Source organism: Trachurus japonicus, chromosome 24 (genome assembly GCF_045865225.1).
Source record: "Trachurus japonicus isolate A0001 chromosome 24, Traja_1.0".
Classification (NCBI taxonomy): domain Eukaryota; kingdom Metazoa; phylum Chordata; class Actinopteri; order Carangiformes; family Carangidae; genus Trachurus; species Trachurus japonicus.
In genome coordinates this window covers 11,390,620-11,409,513 of record NC_140930.1, presented here as the reverse complement: position 1 = coordinate 11,409,513, position 18,894 = coordinate 11,390,620, and the positions used below count along the sequence as shown (strand labels likewise).

At 40.9% G+C, this 18,894-nt stretch overlaps 1 protein-coding gene across 3 annotated transcripts in view; it reads left to right on the top strand.

Moving 5' to 3' along the window:
* Positions 1 to 2,863: 2,863 nt before the first annotated feature.
* The window catches only part of reps1 (RALBP1 associated Eps domain containing 1), a 38,854-nt gene continuing 22,823 nt past the window's right edge, over positions 2,864 to 18,894 (top strand). For all 3 annotated transcript variants that reach the window (XM_085771732.1, XM_085771731.1, XM_085771729.1), the window contains exons 1-4: positions 2,864 to 3,055; positions 5,394 to 5,517; positions 8,800 to 9,029; positions 17,733 to 17,961. In XM_085771732.1, the coding sequence (XP_085627858.1) occupies positions 2,903 to 3,055; positions 5,394 to 5,517; positions 8,800 to 9,029; positions 17,733 to 17,961 (736 nt within the window). In that variant the 5' untranslated portion in view covers positions 2,864 to 2,902. The remainder of the gene's footprint in view (positions 3,056 to 5,393; positions 5,518 to 8,799; positions 9,030 to 17,732; positions 17,962 to 18,894) is intronic.

Here is an 18,894-nt window from a genome sequence, read left to right as displayed (position 1 = left end):
TCTAGACCTTTACCAAATTTATTTTTTGTTCTGTCATTGCAATTTGAACATTTTTTTTTTCCATACGAGAAGATTGCTTGTCCCAAAGTTTGATGAATATGGTCAAAGGAATATGCAATATACAATCACAACACAACATGTGTTCATCACATCAGAGTTTTCTTATTTCAGATCTACTTTCATCATGCTACTCCTCGCTGTGACTGTCATAGTACACTTACACTTCATATGTGGAGGTTATATTGGCAGGGTCGGGGAAAAACAATCGCTGCTGGGGCTCCACTGACCCAGATTATGCGTGGGAGTTTCATTATTATTAAATGATCAGTTGATTAATAGATTAGATCATACAACAAAGTGAAACACAAATGCAATACTAAGAAGAATGTGCTCTGAGCTGAGCGCATGTCCACGATGTGTCATGTGTCTGAAACCCAGAGTGTCCCTCAACTCTGAGTTTTCACTGAACCTGCTTTCTGAAATGGGATCGTGAAATGTTGTTTATCAGGAATAACTGCCCCGTCCTCAAAATTGTATTGGACTTTGAAAGAAACTAGAGGACAATTTAGACCAAAATCTATAAGACTGGTGATATTGCTAATGTTGTAGTTCAGTAGTGCTATATAAATAAAGTTATTATTATAAGGGGCACGGGGCAAAAGCACTGAGGCACTGCGAAAAATTTCTCATAGAGAATGAATGGGATGAGTTCAAAAGATGAACAAATTATTGGACTTTTTCAAATGTCTACTGCTCTGACATACTCCCACCTACAGTAGAGACTCCATTTAAACTTTAAAATGTAGACACAAGTCTTGGCTATTGGTGTATAAATTCACCTTTTGGTAGGTATTATAGCTCTTGATCAATCACTGTTCAATGACTATGATGTCGCCGCCGGTGTGAATGGTTTTGATGTGAAATATTCACCGCTGAATATTTTGCAATTTCATGTCGTTTATTCATCACATCCCCAGTGTGAAAGGGCCTTAATAAAAAGATTTTCTGAGAGAAGCAGAAGGAACAATTAATTGCTTTTAACATGCAAGAATTTCTAGAATATTTACTGTAGAAAAAAAAAAATCATATCAAAGTGTTCAGGAAGTGCTTTCGACGACCACGTTCTGCTTCTTTTTCTCATAGGAGCTATACCGTTTATCTCCAATATGAAGTCTCTGTGAATGGGATTAGGTCAAAAAACGAACAAATTATTGGACATTTTCAAATGTCTACTGCTCTGACATACTCTCACCTAGAGACTCCATTTAAACTTTAAAATGTAGACACAAGTCTTGTCTATTGGTGTATAAATTCACCTTTTGGTAGGTATTATAGCTCTTGATCAATCACTGTTCAATGCCTATGATCATTTTTGGGGAAATTTTGAGATGTCGTCGCAGGTGTGAATGGTTTTGATGTGAAATATTCACCACTGAATATTTTGCAATTTCGTGTCGTTTATTTGTCACATCCCCGGTGTGAAAGGGCCTTAATACAATGATTTTCTGAGAGAAGCAGAAGCCCTGTTTTCACACTACATTTATGAGCCTCCGTGCGCACCATAAAATTCTTTGACCGGCGCAAGACAGACTCATGTTTTCATTCATCAGTAATTAAAGTCAGAGGTTCGAAGAGGATCACATACCGTCGTAGTTCCGACCATAAACGGCGATTCGGCTGCGTTACTCTCATGACTCGCTGCGAAACCGAAAGTAAGGTTTTCCGCCACCACTAATAATAACAAAATAACGATAGAGACAAAACGATATATTTATCGAAAATGGGCCCATTAACAAGTGTGGGTAGCGGAGATTCATCCACATTAACGTGAGACTTTTTTTTATAACCAAATAGAAACTCCTCGTTGTCCCTTTAACATGCAAGAATTTCTAAAATATTTACTGTAGAAACACCAAAATCATATCAAAGTGTTCAGGAAGTACTTTCGACGACCACGTTCTGCTTCTTTTTCTGATAGGAGCTACCATTTGTCTCCCATACATTTACATGAAATCTCTGTGAAACACAACCACACACACCAAAAAACACACATGCGCACATGGCACCCCTGGCCCGTGGCCCTCTCAAAAAAAAATTCTGAGAAAATTTTCTAGTTTTCATTCTTATTTTATTTTGAAGGCCTCGCGCCGGCCGGAAGTGGTTGGTCCGCCGCGAGCGGCTTGACGCGGCGGTAGTTATGGCGGCGCTGATCAGTGGAGGAAGGAGGAACCCGGAGACCCTGAAACTTTACGTCTATTAGCGGCACCGCGGAGGAATTCGTCTCCCAAACGAAACGCAGAAACGCTGCGCTCCGTTGCGGGTTTTTTTAAGGGGGGTAAAAAAAAAAAGAAGAAGTGATAATAGCGTTGATATATATAAATATAAATATATATATATCACAACGCGGTACTCGCCCGTTAGCATCACGTTTAGTGCCACTGACTTTGAATCAAGGTAGCTGTGTTAGCTCCACTACTACTACTACTACAACTACTGCTACTGCTACTAGCCAGCTGTTGGCAGCTTGGCCCAACAAGTTAACTAAGTGATTAACTGCATGAAAGCTGAATCGTGAAGTGGTGGGGATCGGCTCTCTCTCTCTCTCTCCTTTTCCCCCCACCACAGACAGTATTAGGTAGGTTACTTTTGCAGGGAGCGGGGGGATCAGACGACAGCAACAACAACATTATTATTTTACCTCCGCTAAGCTAGCAGTTAGTGCGCTAACGCTGTATTAGCTACAACAGCTAAAGCTAAGTTGCTGAATAAAGTCTCGCCCATTTTTTAGGATCATACCCCCACAGCCATTGGCTTAAAAAACATAGGGGGGGTGCTAACTTAACTTAGTCTGGGTTTTTTTTTGTTTTTTTTAAAAGGTCCGATTGCTAACTTACTAACTAGGATGGAAAGTCTAACGTTGAGTGATGTGGAGCAGAAATATTACTCGGATTTGTTCGTTTACTGCGACACGGACAACACGAAGAAAGTCGCGTCCAACGGGAGAGTTCTTGACCTTTTCCGGGCGGCCCAGCTCCCCAGCGAAGTTGTCCTGCAGGTAAAAGCTAAGCTAAGCTAAGCAGCAGCAGCAGCAGCAGCCGGTAGCTAGCCACTGGTCTGTCTGCCTGCTAGTCTCCTCTCTCTTTTATTCATTTATTTGAAAGTGTTATCAATAGAGTAGACAGCTGTGATTGATGTATTTTAATGTGCAATTTGCAAACTTGCCCGGCTTGTCAGAGGAGCAGAGCTGAGCAGAGCTGTCAGCTATCTATCGTTAGCCTAGTTAGCAATGAATGCTGCGCAGCAAAAGCAGACACACCTTCTTCTTGTGCCGGGGCTATAGTGTTAGCTTTTAGCCACACAGAGTATAGTAATAATAAATAAGCAAGGTGATTTTTTATTTGTATAGCCCTTTTAATTTTATTTTAGAAACAGTTTGTCTCAAAGGGCTTTACAGTAGGCTACACAACATCCTCTGCCCCAATATATTATGAATGGAGGCTGGTACGGCGAGGTGAAAACTAAAACTGCTGGTTCATGTATGTTGGTCATGTTATGGTTAACATTAAGTTTGAAACAATAGGTTATTAATGCTGTATAGGTTAAGTTTACATCCATGTATTGTTTTATTTGTATAGCCCATTTTTACACACAGTTTTTTGTCTCAATGGCATCATTACAACATCCTCTCCCCCAATATATATGAATGGAGGCTGGTACAGTATAACGAGGTGACAACTAAAAACTGCCTGTTCATGTATGTTGGTTATGTGTTTAAGTTTGAAACAATAGGTTATTAATGATGTATAATGTGAAGTTTACATCCATATATTGTTTTGTAATAGTAATAGTATTGTTTTGGCAAGGCAAGGCAAGTCAAGGCAATTTTATTTGTATAGCCCATTTTCTTAAAAACAGTTTGTCTCAATGGGCTCTTTACACAGCATCATTACACCATCCTCTGCCCTTAGACCCTCACATCGACTGAGGAAAAAAAAAAACTTTTTAAACTGGAGCAACAGAGGAGGGATCCCTCACCCAGGACGAGCAGACAGGCAATAGATGTTGTATATACAGACGAGGAAAACACTTTAAAACATGGAAATGGGGCATCACAGTGAGGTTTAGTTTGAAAATGAACATATTGTACATTTAACAGGAGCTGTGTTATATAGGTTTATGATAAATGGCGACATATTGTAGTAAAATCATGTCCCCCAGCAGCTCTTTTGCTTCAGATACTTACTACCCACTCTTTTCCTGTCTCTCCACTCTATCAACATCTGCTTTTTGTGTGGGGTGTGTGTATGTGCGTTACAGGGTTGAGCTGACATGTTGGAAGGAAACGCAGACCCAGCCTCCATTTGTAAAATTTGATTTATAGAAGTTGTTACTTAACATGGACTGCCTTAAAAAAAACAAAACAAGACATAACAGAAGAGTCTGTGTTTCTCACACACACACACAGACTTTTGTCCGATGTATGTGTTGTAGCTTCACCGTGAATAATCCCACGCTGTGAGTTACGAGTTGCCGGTTCAACAGCAGCAGCAAGCAGCTCCATTCTTGTGATTTCAGGTCTCTCAGCAGGCCAATATTTGCAGTTTGTGAGTCAGCATCCTTTTCAAGGTCAACAAGGGGAGCTGTGTGGTGGAAGAATTAGGCAGTGTTGTAATCCTCCACTTTCAAAATGTGCACCCAACGCTGCTGCTGCTGTTGCTGCTGCGGCCTGCGAGACGACGCACACCACCACCACCAGCTCCCATGTCATGTTGTAACAGGCTGAGGAGAAAAAGTGACTGGTGCTTTGTGTCCATTCATACTCAGAATAAGTTCTTTGTCAGCAAGAAAGGGATCAGTCAGCTGTGTTGGGCTGTCGGTGTTGTTGCTGCTGCTCACCGTGCTGCTGACGGACTCGCACCTCAAGGAGTCATCCCTAATGTTATGAAGTTTAACTCCCTGCTGTATGAATCATCCAGTGCCCACGTATCAATCACGTAAACCCACTACTTATGCACTGTCACCAGAAAATGTCTTTGTGTTCATATTTCGAACATTTTCACACCGAGTCGACACAATATTTGACAATCAGGCTTATTACCCGTGAGACCCAGTGAACATCTGCCAGTAAATGAAACTCGTTCTCGTGACGTATGCGGCATAAAAGCAGATAAACTGCACCACAGAATGCCTTGACTGAGAGTTTGTTTTGTGTGTTTGTGTGTTTGCATAATTTACATGCAGCGGACGTCTTTGGTCTTGAGTCTCGTTTTAAATGTTTGAAAATGTGAAGGACACGTTTCTTTATCAGTAAAGGTTCATATCAGAGCAGCTCAGGGTTGAACACAATGTTGTTAACTGTTCCTCCCTGTCCTTGTGTGTGTGTGTGGGTTTAGATCACAGAGCTATGTGGAGCTACTCGCCTCGGCCACTTCGGGAGGAGCCAGTTCTACATCGCTCTCAAGCTCATAGCCATCGCCCAGTCCGGTCTGCCCCTGAGGGTGGAAAGCCTCAACTCGGGTGAGTCCTGGAGTGAATTCAGTCACAGACGCAGCAGTTTTGCACCTTTTTATGATATATATATATATATATAATCCCTAAAAATACCAACACATAACATGACACAAGGCTTTCTGGGAGGTTCCACTGGACTTAAATCTTTGTTTACATCAGATAACTCAGATTGAAGCAGGAGTCAGAGGGCTTTTATGATTTAGATTTTTAAATATATCTAATATGCTCAGACGGACTGATATGGTTGTTCACATGAATAATTTAGATAAGCCAGTTACTGGATTTACTGATGCTTAACTCTCTGGATGAACTCTCTCTGCTTGTAGCACTTTTTGGTGTTTCATTTATTTGAAGAGTTGCACATGAATGTTTCAGAGCTGCAAAGAAAGTAGTCTTTTTTTTTCTTTTTTTTTTTTATAGGACCAGAGTCAAACATGAGCTACACATAGAAAAAAAAATAGAGATAAATGCTATCAGAGGATGCAGCATATGTGTTTTAATGAGTGGGTTATTAATCATAGAGTTGGAGGTTTGGTCCCCAGCTGCTGACCAACCCCAAAGTCAGGGTGTAAAATTAACTTTTTTACCTCATCGGCCATTGATTGGCTAGTGACCTCCAAAAATGTACTGCCCAAACATATTTTTCACCGGCCAAATGAAAAAATCATGCCTTGTTTGACTAAAAGTAATTGCCTTATGTTTTTAGTATAAACATCCAACATAAGCAACATTTAAAAAGCTGCACATCCTGGCAGCTGGAAGTATCACTGTCAGGTATTTGTCCCTCCTCTGTTAAATATAAAAGGAGGCTGAAAATCTGTCCTGAAATGTGTGTTTCTCTTCTATAATACACATTCTACATCTCAGACGTCTTTCCACATACGGGGCTTCCTTCACCTTTCAAACGGGGCCGAGCTCCGTGTGAAACAGTAGCAGAGACACAACCTGAGGGAGCAGGTCTGTGGAGCTGTGCACCGCGGATACCGGTGATCAGCTCTTGCTATGTTTTGTGCGCAGATTTAGGCTTGTTCAACCGCTGCCGGCAGGTTTTCTCAGAGGCAATTTATAATTAGCGGGATAATGAGCAATAAACCCCGACAAGATGGACAGAACAGGACCCTGGCGGTTCGCATCGGGGTTTTGTTCATCCTGTTGCATCCCTATTGGGGCGAGCTATAGAAATAAACTGTGTGTGTGTTTTTGTTTTACACGGCAAACTCATTTTTTACCCGGAGGTGTTAATTTTACCCCCTGCCCAAAGTGCTGCTTAAATGTGCGGTAAAGAGTTTGAATCACTTTGAACAAGAACATCAAAACCAGATCTGCAGGTAGCAGCTGCCCCGTGTTTGAGCAGCTTCTGCCACTTTCTATTTCTTAACCAAACAGAGTTTGTTGTGTAAACCCTCGAGGGTTTAACTGCAACATCGCTTTTTTTTTTGTAGTTGTTGTTGCCTTCAGTGTGACTTCTCTGAAAATACTCAAAGAGTGGTTTCACCTACTGCATGAAGTTACTTGTTTTTTTGTCTGACATATTGCAACATGAAGTTGTGGGAAGGATTTCATAATTTCATAAAAAAAATAAAATAAAAGGAACCACAGAGACCAGCCACTTCCTTTTAGCAAAATGGACATGATGTACACTGCAGTGGTTATTACATGTGTCTCAGAAGTGGACACAGCAAATTGTGGCTAGAGTTGGTGAACAGTGGTTGTTTTATTTGTGTTTTAAAAAACCGTGAAGTCACCTCAGGGTTGAAGTCAACGTTGAACCACGTCAGGGGCTAAAGCTTGGAAGGTGAATGGTGTGAATTCAGAAGCGATATATATGTTGAACATGTGTACAATGTTGATTCAGTTGTTTTGCTCTGTTGTCCTCATTGTTCCCGTGTTTTCTGCGACATGCATTAAGTTTCTGCGGCCTTAATGCACACACACACACACACACAGGCCCTTTTCAGCCTGAGCACAACCCACGTGTCTGCTGTTCACTGTAATGGGACATGGCCATCACTGGTTCAAAGATAAATTGACCAGATAAGTAAATTTTCGCTCGTGAATGTACATCTGTGTTCAACGAGTTACACGGCTGCAGCTAATCATGAAGTAATACTTATGTTATTAATCATTTAGACAATATTAGCTTATTGAAAATATTGAAAATGGAGTCTCTATTTCTTAGTTTGTCCTCCAGAGACCACTGAAGATTTGTCTTTGGAAAAATACCAGTCTGTATCAATTAAAGAATCCAGTAGAGCACACATTGATTTATCAGTATTTTCTGTATCTTTCTTCAGTATATCAGTATTATATACTGATCAATATATATATCGATAAAGTAATTTGTATTCGTATTTGTATTCAGATTCAGCTTTATTTGTCCTTTGCAGGAAACTTGTTTTCACCAAACCATACAAACATCCTCAAGATGCAACATACATTATACACATACCCCACATTAACACATTACCCACATATAACAATAGACAAAACGCACATTTATACACATTGTTTGTTTGCTAGTTCTATCCCTTTTTTATCATTTGTTCGGCAGAAAAAGTTCCATGTTTTGTTGTTAAAAGAAAGTAGCTGGTCTTTTCTATTCTCATTCTTTCACTCTGGCGTCCAGCATCGGACAGATCCACAGCAGAAAACGCAAACTCGCCCTTTACTGCAGCAGCAGCTGTATCTGTATCTGTAACAGACCAGAGTTCAGCATTTGTTCATTTTGAGGAAGCAAACCCTCGTCGTCGCTGTGAACGGGACACACTGTCACGCTGTTATCATCATTACACAGCTGTCACTTTGTGCACAACACCTATAAACCACAGCTGATTGCTCTTTCCCTAAGAATTCTGGGAAATGTAGGGAAAGAAAGTGAACTACTAAACTCAAAAGACTCTTGTGCAGAGGTGGGGAGTGTCTTCTCTGTCTTTTTTGTCTTCAAGCTTCTTCCCTGAAATCAATTCTGTATCCAGAATATGAATTACTGTAGTCAGGGACAAGGTATAGAGTAAGCCGATGCAAAAGTAACCGATACAAGTCTAAGAAAAAAAAAAGGAAAAGTTAGGGGGAGGGGCCCACTTTAGTATTCTTTAAGGGGGCCCAGAATTCCTAGCAACGGCCCTGGTCGAATGTACTGTTTTTTAAATCTGTTTTGTGTATTTATGTAATGCAGGCAGCAACTTGTGGCACATGACTGTCCATGACAAATTTCCCTGCGGGGATAATAAAGTTTATATTGATTGATATTGATTGATTGATTGATTTCTGCCCCCCCCCCCCCCACAGTCAAAGACCTGCCGCTGCCCCGGTTCGTCGTGGGGAAGAACGAGGCGGAGGCCAGGCACGCGGCGCTGTACCAGGACACAGACAGCCAGGGTCTGTACCCGGGCTCTGCCACTGCAGTAATACCCCGACCGCCGGGCCGGGGGCACCAGAACAAGAAAGTCCCCCCGACCTCCACTGCGCTGCCTGTCCACGAGGTCATCCAGCCGCTGGCGCCCAGCATAGAGCCACAGGTGTGTTGCCGTGTTATTCTGTGTAAATTTACGCTTTGTTTCTTTTTTTTTTTTGGACATATTCAACAACATACATCTACAAACAAAACATACATTTAAAGGGATAGTTCAACATTTTGGCAAATTGGCCCATTGCCATAATCCCTATAGTCATAGCAGTAGGTTTTAGAGGTCGACCGATAGTGGATTTTTAAATTCCGATATAATAACGATAGTTTGGAGCAGGAAAAAGCCGATAGCCGATTAATCGGCCGATACCCCCCCCCCCCCCCCCCCCCCCCGAAAAAAAAAAAAAATTAATTAATTTTTTTTAATTTATTTTTTATTTTTTTAATAATAACATATAGCTATTAGCTAGTGTAAAACTAAAGGATGTGGGACACTGAATCATCCCTGGACCCTGTGAGTGACGAACAGCCGAACTCCACACGTTAGTTTGTTTACATCAGAACAGCTGTAGTGACGTGACGCTGCAGGAGAGGAGACTGTAACTAAACAGGACGTTAGCTCGTGGTGTGGTTACGCCGTACATTAACAGGTGACTGTCTCTCTCTCTCTCCCCTGCTCTGTGTGTGTGTGAAGAGCAGCCCCGCCCCTCAGTGATCAGAGAGACAGACAGCGGCAGGGAAGAAGCAGTTTATGGCGCTGTGGAAAAAACTGCAGCCATCGGCCACTATCGGAGCCAAGTTCCGCTGATTCCGATAGTTTGTAAAACGTCCTATCGGCACCGATTAATCGGCCAAAACGATTAATCGGTCGACCTCTAGTAGGTTTGTTACCTTTAATTCTCGGTGCAAGATATTTTTAGAACGGCGGAGCAGAGCCGTGAGCTGCTCAGAGATACGCTACAGAGGCTAATGGGATTTCTTGTTTTCCCTCATCAAACTCATCAAATACACAATCCACCAACTCCAAAACGCTATGGTGGACAAGTTGTGACCTGCACATACACCACGCTATGAGATAATAACACAACGTTACCAGACAGAGTTGTTTTAGAGGTAAATTCATGCAAAACCGCTGATGCCCGTTGCGTTCAGGGACAGTTTTTCATCAAGCAGTCTCTGTATTTACCTCGTAACGTCCCGTTATTATCTCATAGCGTGGTGAATGTGCAGGTCACAACTTGTCCACCAATTTGCCAAAATGTTGAACTATCCCTTTAACAACATAAAAATAATCAAAACATATCAGGGTGTCCGTGGGGTTTTAAAAAGTATTAAAAAGTGATAAATCAAAAAAGCAAAATTTAATGGCCTTAAAAAGTGATAAATTTGGTCCAAAGGTATTAATTTTAAAGAATAGGTTTTTTTTTTTTTTCTTTTGGACAATGACTGGTTTTATTTTGATGAAATAGGCGTAATAAAATAAATAAAGCATTACTTGCTTGCGCCGCTACTTCAAAAAAAAAAGGAATGATATTTACGTCATATCAATTCATTGTATTCATTGGCTGCTAGAAATCTAAAATCATCTTCGCGCGCATAGTTGTCAGGCGGATAGAAGTGCTAGTGAATCTCTTCGGATTTTAGCGTGTGGCAAAACGTTTCGAATATGGGAAAATGCAAGTTTGCAGAAGACTTAAATTGAGATGACAGGCGCCTTGATGTAGCCTATGTGTGTGTCAATGTAGATGCACGTCACGCGCCGCACATCCGATGTGCTCTTTTTTCATGCATTCGCGGCTCACAGCTCCATGAACCTTCTACCGCCAGCCCGGTGTTTAGTCGGACCGGGTCCGGGTCTGCTCCGTTTGAAAGGGCAGGAAGCCCCGAAGCGCTACAGATACAGACACCTGCAGCAGCTGCAGCTTCTACTGAGAGCTGAGGTCAGATGGAACGCACGTGAGACACAGACCGACGGTGCAGATGTGCGGACATTGTTGAAACTTTTCACACTGATGTAAAAAAAAAAAAACATATATATGGCCTACCACTGTGTTCTGTGACGGTAGAGACAGAACCAGGTATTTATTTAAAGAGTTAGTGAGGTGAGTTGGGTGAGGGAGGGAGGTGAGGAAGGAAGACGGAGCGAGGCAAACTGGGTGAGGGAGGGAGGGAGGGAGGTGGAGTGAGGTGAGTGAGTGAGGGGGGCAGGTGAGGGTGGGATCAGGGGAGAGAGGCTGGTGATTGAGAAAGGCATGATAAGATATTTTATTTTTGATCAAATGTTCCTGATGACTTATGGATGATGCCCTGTTGTGCAACCGAGTCTCCTGGGTAATGGTAATGATGTAAGTAAGTGTTGGATGATAAAATCTATGTACATGTCATAAAATCTTTCTGATTGATACTTGGTGCAACTCGATGTCGTGGTGGTATTAAAAAAAATCTGAAGGTAGTGAAAAAAGGTATTAAATGGTAGTAAATTGACTCAAAGATTTGTGTATATACCCTGCATATAAACAGTTATGTGCATCGTACTACATATCTCTTATACACGCACCATAAATTCATATCATAACTCAATAATAAATGATTTTTTTTTTTTTTTTTTTTTTTTTTTTTTTTTTTTCTTATTATAGTTTCTTTTTTATTTTACATAATGAACAACAAAGATAACAAACAGGAACAGCAACAGCAACAGCAACAGCAACAACAACAACAACAACAACAACAACAACAACAACAACAAGAGAAAAAAGAAAAAAAAAAAAAGACAAAACATGAATGAAAGTTCATGAATACATTCATGAGTCACCCCAACTACACACACACACACACACACACACACACACACACACACACACACACGGAGTGGTCCCGTTCTGAGACTGGCGGGGCTGGAGACATAACCCACCAGGACCGGGCACCACACAGAGAGTGCTGAGAGGGATACATTGAAGCATCATTCTGCCCGCTCACAATGAAATGCAACATTTTAACATTAGGAAACATTTAATCCTGTTCTCCTCCACCAATAGCGCGAGAGGATCTCTTCAGAGAAAAAGAGAAGAGAAAAAAACAAATATATAAAAATAAAATTAAAATAATAATACATTTTTATTTTTTTTTCCCCCTCTTTCTTTGGAGTAATATGACAGGTACCACCAAAAAAACCATAACAACAGCAATAATAATAGTAAATAACTAAATAAAATTTCAATAAACAAGAGTGAACAAAATGGCTCATCATTGTCAGTGTTGTATCAGGATATATCCTCATCAATTTGATTTTCTTTCAGGAGTGACATGATTTGACTCAGAGAATCTGTGTGATCACTGCCCAGATCTTGCAGGACAGAAGCAGCTTGTTCCATAGAAACAAGTTCCAGAAAGTCCTTCTGCCAGTTAACTATATCAAAACAATTTGGTTTCTTCACTTTCCAGTTCATAAGGATTAACCGTTTAGCTGAAAGGAAGGCTAGGTCTAATAAATATTGAATTTTTTTTGTGGTTGCTCCCTCTATTTGTTTTCCTAGAAGACCCACTGCTGGTTCTAAAGGAAAGTTGATTTTAAATAATTTACATAGATAATCTCTGATTTTTAACCAAAATGTCTGTGTTTCTGGGCAGTGCCACAGTAAGTGGATAAGAGTTCCATTCATTCCACACCCATGCCAACATTTATCTGTAACACCATTATTCATTTTCTTAAGTTTATGTGGAGTGATATAGGATCTGAACAGAATCTTAATTTGTATGATTTTATACCTGACACATTTTGAAAGATTATTTGAGCGGCTCAGGATAGTTTCCCATTGTTCTGATGTTAAATGTATGCCCAAATCTTTCTCCCATTGTGCTTTTATACCTTTAGCAAAGATGCAAGATGAAGTACAACATAACAGTTTATAGATTTTAGAAACCTTTCCACTGCCAGAGACTGCATCCCTGAACTTAACATCAAAAGAGTCATTATCTGCTAATAAGATATTTGCAAAGCTTTGCATGATGGACTTAATTTGAATGTACTGGAATATATCCGAGTCATTCAAACCAAATTTCCTCCTGAGTTCATCGAAGGAGAGCATCTCTCCGCTGCTTCCCAGGATATGACCTAGGTTGGTGATGCTTTTTTCTTGCCATGATTCATTACTAATAGGTTTTCCACCGGCCTTTAGTGCTAGGTTGTTCCATATGGGGCATGAAGGTAAAACTAAACCATTAATTTTAAGTTGTTTGTGTATTTCATTGACAATTCTACACGAGAATGAAACTATGGGATTCTTTATGATTTTATTACATTTGGTGTGATACCAGAGTGAGGCTAAGGAGACATTCTTATAATTCACCTCGACAAGTTTCTGCTCCAGCCATCTCCAGCTACCCATAGCTGCCTGCTCCTTCTCATACGCCCAGAATAGGGGATAAATACCATTGTACGCCAAATAATAAGTATGAATGTCTGGTATCCCTAGTCCACCCTTTTTCCTGGGGATAGATAATTTTTTCAGACTTATTCTAGGTTTTTTACCTTTCCATAAAAATAAAGAAAATAGTGTGTTAACTTCTCTGAACCATCTCTGGGGGACTTCTAATGGGATGGCGGAAAACAGAAAAGCTAATCGTGGGAGCACATTCATTTTGAGCACTTCTGCCCTCCCCCATAGTGATAAAGGTAGGTTTGTCCATCTGTTCAGATCGTCCCTCACAGTTTTCAATAATTTGGGGCCATTTAACTCAAAAATTTTATCAATCGGGGATATAATATTAACACCAAGATATCGCATACCATCGGTTTTCCAAACAATAGGTGTTGAACTCAAATGACCTGAGTGTGTGAGACGATTGAGGGCGATGGCCTCGCTCTTTAACCAGTTGATCTTGTAACCACTAAACACACCAAAATCACTGATTAGTTTAAGCAGATGGGGCACAGAAAGAGCAGGTCTAGACAATGTCAATAAAATGTCATCCGCGTAGAGATTAGCTTTAAAGTCATAATCAAAAAGTTTAATACCTGTTATACTCTGATTTTTCCTGATAGCACAGGCAAGAGGCTCAAGTGCTAGAGTGAAAATAACTGGGGAGGCTGGGCAGCCTTGTCTGGTGGATCTAAAAAGGTGAAAAGGGGGTGAGATTAAACCATTAGTTTTGACACATGCGACCGGATTGTGGTAGAGGGCCTTAATCCATTGTATGCATACTGGTCCAAAGCCATACTTAGTCAGAATATGGAACAGATAAGACCACTCTATCCGGTCGAATGCTTTCTCAGCATCAAGAGAAATTGCAACTGCAGGATGTTGAAGAGATGCAGCCTCTGACATTACATGGAACAGTCTTCGCATATTATGGGCAGAATAACGACCAGCAATAAAACCAACTTGGTCCAGATGGATTAGTGATGAGATGACTTTCTCCAGACGCATTGCAAGAGTTTTAGCGAAGATTTTATAATCGTTATTTAACAAACTTAGGGGGCGGAAATTGCCCATTTTCGTGTGATCTTTGCCCGGTTTTGGCAATAGCGAGATAACAGCCATATTCATACTTTGGGGCATGGATTGAGTTGCAATAATATCCCTGTACAACAAGGTCAAGAATGGAGATAATACTTCCTGAAAACACTTATAGAAATCAACACTAAACCCATCTTGACCTGGAGCTTTACCAGCAGCGAGAGCTTTAATGGCTGCCTTAACCTCCAGTTCCTGGACATATTTGTCCAGATATGTCCTTTCGTCCTCTTTCAACTGGGGGAGAGGTGCACTTCTAAGAAAGTCATCAATCGTATCAGGATTAAATCTACATTCTGATTCATACAACTTTGAGTAATATTCTTGAAATGCCTGGTTTATTTCTTTCTGCTCACATACTAAAGATCCATTCTGATCATCTATAGCCGTTATGGATGAGTTACTCTCAATTTGTTTTAATCTTAGTGCGAGCATTCTGCCAGCTTTGTCGCCTGTTTCAAAATGTTTCCTCTTCAGTTTATATAATGCAGTAGAGGTTTCTTCATGTATAATTGACTGTAGCTCTGTTCTCGTGAGTAACACCATTGTTTTTAATTTCTGATCATTAGGATCTCTCATATGCTGCATTTCCAGGTTCTTTAGCTCTAACATCAATTCATTTTTTCTTTGACTTCTTTCTCTGTGTTTTGCAGAGTTATAACTAATACACCAACCTCTACATGTGGCTTTAAAAGCCTCCCAAACTGTCTGAACGGATACAACAGAGTTCATATTCATCTCAAAAAAATCAGATATTCTTACATTAATCATAGCAACGAATTTCTTGTCCCATAGAAGCATGTTATTAAACTTCCATTGTTTTGTTTTGTGCACATTAAAGCAAGGTGAAAATGTAACAGAGATCGGAGCATGATCTGAGATTAAGATGGTGTGAATCTCTGAATTTATCACATTTTCTGTTATTGAGTTTGACAGGAGCAGGTAATCTATTCTAGAGTACGAATTATGTACTCTAGAATAAAAAGTATACTCACGAGAGAGTGGGTTTACACATCGCCAAACATCAGTTACCCCCAACAGCCTTTGAAGCTCATCTAAAGCAGTGGAGAGAGCAGCATCTGTCGGTAGGGGGCGACTTGAACGATCTAACAGTGGATTATTTACCAGATTCATATCCCCACCAAGTAGAATAGGATCCCCCACAAACTTTGATGCAAGAAGAGCTAACTTTGAAAGGAACTCAACTTGCCCAGAATTAGGGGCATAGATGTTTATGAGTGTAATTTTTCTGTGTTGAAGAATACCAGATACTATGATATACCTGCCACTGTTATCCACAATCACATCAGTATGATGAAAGGATATTTTTTTTGATATCAGAATACTTGTGCCTCTTGATGCTCCATTCCCTGGCGCAGAGAATACCTGGCCAACCCATCTTTGCTTTAATTTTAACGATTCATTTTCATTCAAATGGGTCTCCTGTAGCATGGCTACATCACATGAGAGAGACTTCAGATGTGAAATTATTTTATAACGTTTAACTTTATTGGAGACTCCATTAATATTCCAACTGACAACCCTTATGGCATTAGAACTTGACATATGATTTTATAACCCCAGTATTTAAGAGCATCTTACATATGATTTCTAAACCCCACTCTGCAACTCCAGGGAAATGACAGGGGATGACGAACATACACACACATACACATTCACACACACGCACGCACACACAATAGCCAGTAGGCAAAAAACTAAACAAAAAAAACAAGAGAAAGAACAATGTCCCTCCTCTATCCATGATCCAACGGAGCAGGCTGCAGGTCACACGAGGCGTCCAACAGTCAGAAATTAGTGTCAAATTGTTCAACCTTCAAACTTAAATTACCCCTTTTCCTTTCCAAGAGGAAGAGGGAGAGACAAAAGTCAGCGTCATGAATGTAATGAACTCATAATCATACCTTTTGATCTTTACCCAAACCATAATAAATGATTAAGTAATTCCCTCTACAGCAACCAAAAACAAACAAACAATAAACTACTATATTGAATCTTCATCCTAAGTTTTTGTTATTGCCAGGACTTCCCATCTTTTTATCTCTACGCTCTGTTTCTTACCTTTAATCCGTAAAATCCTTTGTATGTGTACAGACGGCAAATTAAAAGTATGGGTTTAGGCTCGAAGTTGCTTTCTTTTCCCACTGTTACTTCTGCAACAACTGCATTAAATATGGATGTTTTCTATTGTCTTGTCTTTTGGGCAGCATCTTTACACACATTTGATTTCCTGCCACAGCTGAAAGCAGCAGCAGCTACTAGAGAGATATGCTGCTGGAAAACTGCTGCATTTCCTGTGTCTTTTCCTGTGTACGTTTGATTGCTTTTAACTCAAAATACCATCTGAAGTTTTTTTTTTTCTCTTTACCTCTGAGTTACTATATAGACTTCCTCCTCATCTCTTATCTAGTTTCATCTGTTGTGAAATGCTCACTTTGCGGTTGCTTGAACGTCCCCATATCAGATGAAGGGACGAATTTGCGGCGGCTTTTATTGGCTCGAATGTGGCATGTTCAAGATGGAGAGCTCATAGTAAGACGGCGGCGGTGGTGACACAGCAAACTGCAGCTTCTGTGTGTCAGATAAGACGAGTGAGATGAATCGCACGGCTGCCCGTTGTAATTCAAACCAGTTTACTGAAACGCTCTCTTCTTTTTTTTTTTCTTCTTTTTTTTAATATATATCAGGGATGTCACGATTATAAATTTTCTTGGTATGATTATTGTCAGAGAAATAATCACGGTGTTACGATTATCACGATTATTATGCATTAATTAATTTCACAACACTATGAATGTGTAAAATCAAATATAGTCAAAATATAATTACATTACTCATTGTTTACACAAAATATTTCAAGTATCTATTAATATAGGACCAATTATTAATCCCCAGGGGAAATGTTTGAAATATTCAGGTCATAAATTCTTATCTATACCAAATGTTTACGTTTATTTTAATCATTTTTTGTTTTGTTTTGCTTTTTTTTAAATTAAAAATGACACGCTAACATTTAAATTCCTACCAATTCAATGTTACGTTAGTTAAATGGACCAGTATCTGTGCATACACCTTTACTTTTGGCGCCACATCTGCCAATATGGTTCCAACATAATCTTTTTTGGGAAGTGACGGTATTTAGGAATCTTTACGATTAAATAATTGTGGCGTTTAATACCGCGATTAATTGTGAAAACAAGTAATTGTGACATCCCTAATATATATATATATCTGCATTATGCTTCTCGTGTGTTTGATCGTGTGTTTCTGTCCATCACCAGCCCGAGCCGACGTCCCCGGTGGTCTCCCCTCACCAGTCTCCCCCCACCTCCCCTCACTCCTGGAGGAAACACAAGCGGCAGCACAGCGGAGGAAACGCAGAACGACAGCCGGTGGGCCCGGTGGGTCCGGTCGGCCCGGTGGGTCCGGTGGGGCCGGTGGTGGTGGCGGGCGTGCCGGTGGCCGCGGCGACTGGAGCTGTGTGGACGCAGTTCAGAGAACCACAAACAGGTAACGACCTCTCACCTGCTGCTGCTGGTCGTTGGTAGTTTCTTAACTCATTGAGTGCCAACCACGTAATTTCTCGTTTTTCGTTCCCATGCGTTGAGTGCCAAAAACGAAATTTTTCGTTTTTTGCTTTTTTTTTAAATTATGAAAATAGACACTTTAATACACATTATATGTAAATTTGGGGACTCTACGACGAGGAGAACTGAAATAGATGACGATCAAAGTCACATGACAGCTCATGATCTGGAAGTTTTTATCATAACTCAGCTTCTGCAAACGGAGTTCTGCATGCAGATGCAGCGCAGCTGCTCCGCTGCTGCTCCGCTCTCACCCGCGAGGCTGCAGCAGCTGGGAGCTGAACCAGGAAGCTCTCAGCCCACTGTCTCGCCCGGTCTTCATCTGGAGCAACACCGTGTCCTCCCCAAAGTCCTCCCGCGGTAAAATCTGATGGTCTCTGGACCAAAGCAGACCGGCACCACCGACCCGTACCACAGACGGACCGCGACCACCGGCGGGACCGGTGTTCGCGAGCCGCTGTGGCCGGCAGAGCCTCACGTTCCGCGGCGAGAGGCTGTGACACGGCACGGTGCGTCTGTGTTATTGTTGTTTAGTGGCGCCCCCCCCGCCCCCGATGGTGGTTTTGTGAATAGAACAACAATTGTTGTGTATATTTATCTTATACGAGCCCTTTGATCCAGAAATGCGAGTGTCAGAAGAGCGACAGACACAAACAGCGCACCTTTCAGAAAAGACGCTCTATCTCCTTTTCTAGAAAAAAAGGAGGGATTTTGGTGAAACCCAGCCATGTTTAGCTTGACTTTTCTCAGGAACGGAGGCACGTAGAAACAAACGGTTTGTGGCCATTTGAAGGATAAAGTTAAACCTTTCAAATGAGCTACAGTATGTGTTGGTGGCAATAATATAGAATACACT